The 7,621-nt window shown below is 45.7% G+C and overlaps 1 protein-coding gene across 2 annotated transcripts in view; it reads right to left on the reverse strand.

The window, feature by feature from the left end:
- LOC105890611 (transforming growth factor beta-1 proprotein-like) overlaps positions 1-4,737 on the reverse strand; it is a 24,654-nt gene extending 19,917 nt beyond the window's left edge. For both annotated transcript variants that reach the window (XR_004164273.2, XM_012816657.3), the window contains exon 1: positions 1,622-4,737. Coding sequence is in view for 1 of the 2 variants with exons in the window: in XM_012816657.3 (XP_012672111.1) it covers positions 1,622-1,961 (340 nt within the window). In the remaining variant the exon portion in view is untranslated. The remainder of the gene's footprint in view (positions 1-1,621) is intronic.
- Between the last annotated feature and the right edge of the window lie 2,884 nt (positions 4,738-7,621).

The raw sequence follows: 7,621 nt of genomic DNA on the forward strand, positions 1-7,621 counted from the left end.
GTGTGTGTGTGTGTGTGTGTACAGTGGCAGAAGAGAGGAAAGGACGGTGAAAATCTGAAGGGAGTGTGTGGTGTGTGTGTGTGTGTGTGTGTGTGTGTATGTGTGTGTGTGTGTGTGTGCTTGTAGAGGTGATGAGAAAGAAGGCAGTGGGTGGGTGGCAAACATCAAATGTTGACAGATGCTGGGGAAGTATTTACTGCGCCCAAAACAAACAGATGTGGTTAAATGCTAGCAGCAGGTCAAGGAATCATGAGTGTGTATGTCCATGTCCTTATGTGTTTGTGTGTGTGTGTCTGTGTGTATGGATGTGTGTGTGTGTGTCTGTGTGTATGGATGTGTGTGTGTGTGTGTGTGTGTGTGTGTGTGTGTGTGCGTGTGCGTGTGCGCGCGAGTATGTATATGTGTATGCACGTATATGTGTGTGTGGCCTTATGTGTGTGAGTGTGTGTGTGTGTGGTCTTATGTGTGTGTGAGTGGAAATGTATGTATGCTGGTGGTAGTGGTGGTTAAGCGAGAGGGGTGGGGGGCTAAGGCAACACTGCTTGTAAACAAATGGAGATTTGGCCGAGCTCCCACCGCGAGATGGCTGCTGCGGCAGCCTGACTGTTTACTGGTTGGTAAGAGAACGCAGATCAGGCTAAACGATTGAGCTACACAAGGCCCATTCAGGCCAGGAGCGGCACGCTAGCCAACCTGGCAACCCAAAACAAAAATGACTATAAAAATACCATAGATACCAATACAACAACGCAGCACAACAGCAGATGCAACGCTGGCAGACGATTGGTTGCCAGGTTGGGTCAGGTGACCTCAGGGCATGGGGTGGGGGTGCATATGGTTCTCAGGTTTTGTTGATCGAGTTTATTATCTAGTCATTACCCCTTGGAAGTAGAACAAGGAATTGTGGGAATCAGATGTATTTGTTTTCTGTTCTGCTGCCAAGGAGGTTGAGAGAGCGAGAGTGCAGCTGTACAGTTGGTGTTGCACAGCTAGGCCCCATGTTTACTGTTGTGTGTGTGTGTGTATTAGTGCTGAATAGCAATCTTGAATAAAGTTGAAATCTATACCTGTATAGAAACCTGTATCTATAACTGTGTAGATATAAGCAGGTATATAAGCAGGTATACCTGTAGAAGAAAGCTAGTTAACATACTCTATCCCACTCCACTTTAACCCTACGTTAGATGTAGAATACTACCATACTATGCAGAGTTCCATCTGTGTTGTGTTGTGTAGTGCTGTGTTGTGTTGTGCTGTGCTGTGTAGTGTTGTGTAGTGTAGTGCTGTGTTGTGTTGTGCTGTGCTGTGTAGTGTAGTCCTGTGTTGGGTTGTGCTGTGCTGTGCTGTGCTGTGCTGTGCTGTGCTGTGCTGTGCTGTGCAGTGTTGTGTTGTGCTGTGCTGTGTTGTGCTGTGCTGTGCTGTGTTGTGCTGTGTTGTGTAGTCCTGTGTTGTGCTGTGCTGTGTTGGGTTGTGCTGTGCTGTGCTGTGCTGTGCTGTGCTGTGTTGTGTTGTGTAGTGCTGTGCTGTGTAGTGTTGTGTAGTGCTGTGTTTTGTTGTGTTATGTTGTGTTGTGCTGTATTGTGTAGTGCTGTGTTGTGCTGTGCTGTGTCCCTCTACTCACTGTCTTTGATGTTGAACTTGTGCAGCTCCTTGGCGAAGTAGTCCTCGTCCTCTAGCTTTTGTGTGGGCTGCGGGGCCTGGGCCTGCCGCTCGGCATTCTGGTCCATTGTGCTGTTGTAGATGGACATGAGCGCCAGCGGGATGTCCCCGACCTCCCCCTCGCCCTCCTGCTCCGCCTTGGGTTCCTTTTCCATGCGCAGCTTGCTGAGGATCTGGCCGCGGATGGCCTCAATGCGCTTGCGCTTCACCAGCTCCAGGTCCAGCGTCTTGCAGGTGGAGAGAGCGCCCGTGCTTCCCACCAGGTACAGTGCTGCCACCAATGTCAGCCACAGAGCCTCCATGCTGGTGTTCCTGCTGGGTTTTAGTTTTCCTTTCCTTTTTTTCCTTCTCTCTCTCCGCTTCTTGCTTGCTATGTACGGATGACTTGCCGGTAACTTCTCTGCCTCGTTCTGACCGTACCTCCTTTCACACCTCTGCTGTTGTCCTCCGGTGACAAGAAAAGTCCCCTCCTGGGTAGGCAGCGGGTGTGACTGACGCAAGGTGGAAGGTGTTTACTTGCAGGAGTCCACTGAAAGGAAACAATCTGGGTCCTTGTTTGTTTGTTTGTTTGTTTGTTGCCTTTGCCACGGCCTTTGACAGCTCTGAGTCTCTTCAAAACAATGATGCTGTGAAGCTTCTACTACTCCCTCTCTGTCTCTGTCTGTCTGTCTGTCTGTCTCTCTCACTACTGCTGCTGTTGTCTTTGGAAAGCACCTAGTCGCGGTGCTCGCGCCTCGTGCCGGCCGGCCGTCTGGTGAGCGTCTGTGCTGGGCAGACAGACGGGGGTGGGGTGGGGGTTGGGTTTTGGGTTGGGGGGAATCCCGCCTCACAGAGCAGCCCTTTTCCAGCACCTCACTCACACGGACCAGTGGAGAGACAGAGCGAGCATACACACTCCCACACAGTCTCACACACACTAAAAAAAAATAAAATAAAAAAAATAAATAAAAAAAAACACTCACTCTCCGCTGGCACACTGGGGATCCAAACCTGTCAAACAAACAGACCAACACACACACACACACACACACACACTACACAAACTCTGCCAGGGGGGACACACACAATGCTCCTTGGAGGCAGTAGCCACTCACATCCACTATGACACACACACACAGATGCACACCTCCCAGCAGGTTGGCTAGGTTTGCTTAGCTTCCTGGTCCCCTCGTGGTGCGCACTTTCAACAACTGTCTAAACTCTTGGCAGGGAGACACTGCACCGCTTGTTACGAGTCCACGGGTCTGGACAAGATCCGAGTCTCTCTCTCTCTCTCTCTCTCTCTATTTTCTGTCTCTCTCCTAAAACTGCTCAGCTCAGCCTGTCCAGCTGCAGTGGGATCCCAGAAGCAGAAAGGAGAGTGGAGCGCATGAAACACTTAACATAAAACACAATCAGCAATCAGCTCAGCTCAAACTCAACACAGCCCAGCACAGCAAACTGCCTTCACACACAGCCTCCGCTTAATGCTCGATCCCCCCTCCTGAGTAAGCCCACTGCTCTTTCGCTCTCTCTCTCTCTCTCTCTCGGATTGACAGCCCTCTTTACAGCTGCCTGTTTCCAATCAGCCTAGTGTAACCAGTGTGGTACCTGTTCAGTACTATACACATCTACCCTCCTCTGTTTCTGTCGCTCTCTCACTCTGTCTCTGTCTGTCTGTCTCTCTCTTTCTCTCTGTCCGTTTGTCTCTCTTTCTGTTTTTCAGGGGCTGTAACACAAGCAGTAAAGAGCAGAGACACGTCCCTCTTCGGCTTCCTTCTGAAGGCTGATCAGATGACCTCAGGCTTCCTCTGAGAGTGATAAAGGTCCCCAGAGCCTGCAAGGCAGCCCGGCAGTTAATCAGATAGTGGCGTACAGTGACACACTCACTCTCCAGCCTAAAAAAATAAAAAGTCTCTTCATATACAATGCAAAAGATCCATTACGTATCAAACGTGTGTTCAACTTGAAGTGTTCACAAACACAAGCCAACCAAGTGGTTTTGGCAACAAAACAATATGTGTCAAAAAACTTGTGGAACGTAAATGAAGCGCTAAGCGCAAGAAGGGAAGCTGTAGCTGTCTCTAGCGCAGACACGAAACACTTCCTACGAACACATGAGAATGTCAAAGTAAGCGTTTCAGAGGAACATCACAATAGCTGTATAAGTCGTCACTTCTGTTTCAGAGAATGAGTTGAGCTACCCACATTCTGCTGCCACAAACCAGCTGTAATCTCCTTACACACACACGAAGCCCTCAAAACACGATACCACACACTCAGCGGTCCCCGGTAACTCAGACAGGCGGTCACACTATAACAAGCATGCTGTCTCTCTGTCCCTTAGGTTAAACGTCCACACACACTCACTAACACACATACACACACACTTTTACAAGCAGTGTGACAGGAACTGAAACAAAAGCAGTCCTGAGAGCCTCGTGGAAAACACCCTGACTGTTTGCCTTCAAGTGATGCAACATGCGAACACACACACACACACACACACACACACACACTCAGGTACTAAAGCACACAAACACACAGATCAGGATTGAGTCTTCCAAGAGATGGTAAAAAAAAGTAAAAGAAAAGTCAAATAAATAGATAAGTAAATATGATCACAGACCGATCACAGAAGGCAACTGTCTGGCGGCGCTGGGGTAGCGAACAGCAGGAGCAAGGAGCTACAAGTGTTCTCAGCTCGTCGTGTTAGCCAAAAGGATCGGGTTGCGGTTCTCCTCTCTCTCTTTTTCTATCTCTCTCTCTCTCTCTCTCTCTCTCTTGTACTCTCTTTCTCTCTCTTTCCTGGATTCCTTGTGGTCGTCTGTCCGCTTTTATGCCCTTTGACTTCTGCAGGGTTTCCTCATGAACACCCCCCTTGTCTGCTCTCTCTCCCCCTCTTTCTCTCTCTCTCTCTCTCTCTGTTGTTCACTGACTCCCTGCACTCTCTCTTTTCACCAGCCCAGTCCTTCGCCCTGCTTGTCAGAGCATGCGGGTGACAAAATGATTAGTGTGAGCACTCAGTTCTGTTAACTTCTCCCTTTCTTTATGTCATTCTCTCTCTCTCTCTCGCTCCCTCACTTTCACACACATACTTGTTCTCTCTCTCACTCTCTCTCTCTCTCTCTCTCTCCTCTTTTTTTCAGGTTCCTGTTAGTTCTCTAATAGAGTGGGGAGCTCTCCGCCCAGGAAATGAGGGTAACGGTCTTTCTGTGTAAAAAATCTGCAAGTTAAGAGAGAGAGAGAGACAGAGAGAGAGAGAGAGAGAATGAGAGAGTTCAGTCTTAGTACATCAACAATGTCCACATTAGGAAGCCTAAGCTATACATACCGTAAACACAAAGACATACGCCACACAAACAGCTATACATACCGTACACCCAAAGACATATACCACACAAACAGCTATACATACAGTAAACATAAAGCAAATGAAGAGGCCAGTGTGGCAGGTGGTTACAGAGGTGATGACACCAGTGTTTGGCTCACTGACCAACAGCTCTGCCTGGGCCTGTATGCTGGCTACTACACACACACACACACACACACACACACACACACACACACACACACACACACACACACACACACACACACACACACACACACACACACACACACACACACACACACACACACACACACACACACACACACACACACACACACAGGATGCCAGCCTACACTGCTATTCTCAAATCCACCAGACACAGAAGACACAAAGATATGACACTGAATGGTAAAAGGAAACTTCCTCTTTTACACAAGACAAATGAAGGATGTTAATTTCCCTCTGTCTTTTGTCTCATCATCTGCTCTGCATTTGGGAGTGAATTAATCTGTTATGTAAAGAATGCCACTTGGGCAAATAAAAGCACCAAATGCAAAGTATGACACAACTGAAAACCAGCCAACCAAATGTTCCTGGCGGGGAATGGAGAGCAGCCTAAATGTAGATCTTCAATAAACTCTCCAGGTTTATTTTTCCTAGAGCTCAGAGCTCTACATAGAACCATCTATCCAATTAAAGTCCCTTACTGAAATACATGTTCTGCTCATCATAGATCTTGAAAGAAACGTTCTTGTTAATAAAGGCTGGAAAGGGTTATTCAATGCAGAAAAAAAACACTGTAAAACAGATATCCATGAGGTTCTAGAACAGATTTCATCGGAAATTTCAACAAAGGTTTGTCTAACTTTAAGAATCCTTGGCTGGGTTGTTTAAACTATCTTTGTACTGACATGTAGATAAATACCAGCAAAGGTATTGTACACATTACATTGCAGTTTGAGTTAGTTATGAAATATATTGTATATATATATTGTTATATAGATTGTATATCCCTATTTAGGAAACCAAGTTCATTTTTAACTACTGTGTTAATATGAAGCAGTCACTTATGATCATTGTACAAAAATCAAATCCCTCATATAACAGAGGATTACTGAGATCTACAGTGCAAGTAAACAGTAGCACATTTCATCCTGGGCCCATCCTAGAAATTTGAATTAAATAATATAAATAGCGGTAATACCAGACATACCGCATTTTAGTAGGGGCCATAATTAAGTTCAGCAGAACAATTTCACTCTTCAGTATCCATATATGGAAAGAACATCTGGAACCTATGCGCCACCTTGTGGTTAGAAAATTAACGTTAAAATCAGTCATATTTGTCCTGTTTGTTTGTTCGGTAAATATAACCCCCATTCATCCCATTTCAATGAATATTTCATCTCATCTATCATATCTCTTTTGGTTATTAATGCCTACCATTCGGCTGCCATACCCCTTACTTCTTTACGGCACTTGGGGGTTTTCTCACCTGACCCAGGCAAGCAAGCAGATGACTCGAGCTGCCTGTTTCCAATCTGTGTCTGTTAAAATGCGCGCGCGCACACACACGGTGGACATACACTGGCGAGGAAACGTTGGCAGAATTTCCCTGTAATTCCTGGAGTCTACTGGCATTTTTGACGGTCTAACGCAAACTATATTTATATCAGGTTTATTCCATCATAATGTTGATTCTAAAATGATCCTGCAGCCATCCATCATTTCTGTGACGCTAAAGGACATAACACAGTAATACGGTATTTAAAGTGTAGAGTATTGCTTTGACGTCAAGACACGCAGGCACATGATCCGACTTAAAAATGTACCAACACATTACAGTTCCAGCAGGCATAATCACATCTGTCGACGAACTGTTGTAGTTTGGACAGTGTTTTATACCATCCTAGGCTACCAAGGACTATGTTAGTAAATGTAGACTAATTTCAATTAATAACAGCGTAGCCAAAACAAAGCTATACAACTGATATTGTCATCACATAGCGTCTAGATAATCACACGAAAATACAAAACGTGCATACATTCGCCAAAACACAACATTCGGTCTGCTTTTAAAGTAACGCAAAATATACAAAAAACCAACAACAAAATACTTATTATCAGCTTCTGTTTAATTGACTGATTTGATATGTCTACACAGCTGGATTTGTGACTCTTTACGGCTTAGTATTTCGTATTCAGCCTGTAAGTGATGCAGAGAAACCGTCGGTTTATGTGGACAAATTGTAGTCTACTCTATGGTATGGCGAGCAAAGAAGGTGGATTTGACCACGGCCACGCATCACCACCTGGTGTTGCCAGGTCGGGTGGTTTTCTGCAAATTTGGACATTTTTAAGTTGCAGGTGGTTTCTCTATCCCCGAGATGGGGTTCATTAATTTACATGAAGGATGTGCGTCGTGATAGACAGTTGAACTCCGTAAAGGATTAGAGCTTAAATTGTTCAACCGTGTGACAATGTATCAGCAATAGATGGCCTTATGCTGTCCACACAATAATCTATCGATTGGCCTATAATACATGAAAAATGCAAACTGTTTGTTTGCAACGGTATTGCAACACACCACTTTTCATCCGTCTCGTTCTCATGTCATTCATAAAGACCCTTTTGGTTTTTGGGATTCTT

Source organism: Clupea harengus, chromosome 9, assembly GCF_900700415.2.
Source record: "Clupea harengus chromosome 9, Ch_v2.0.2, whole genome shotgun sequence".
Taxonomy (NCBI): domain Eukaryota; kingdom Metazoa; phylum Chordata; class Actinopteri; order Clupeiformes; family Clupeidae; genus Clupea; species Clupea harengus.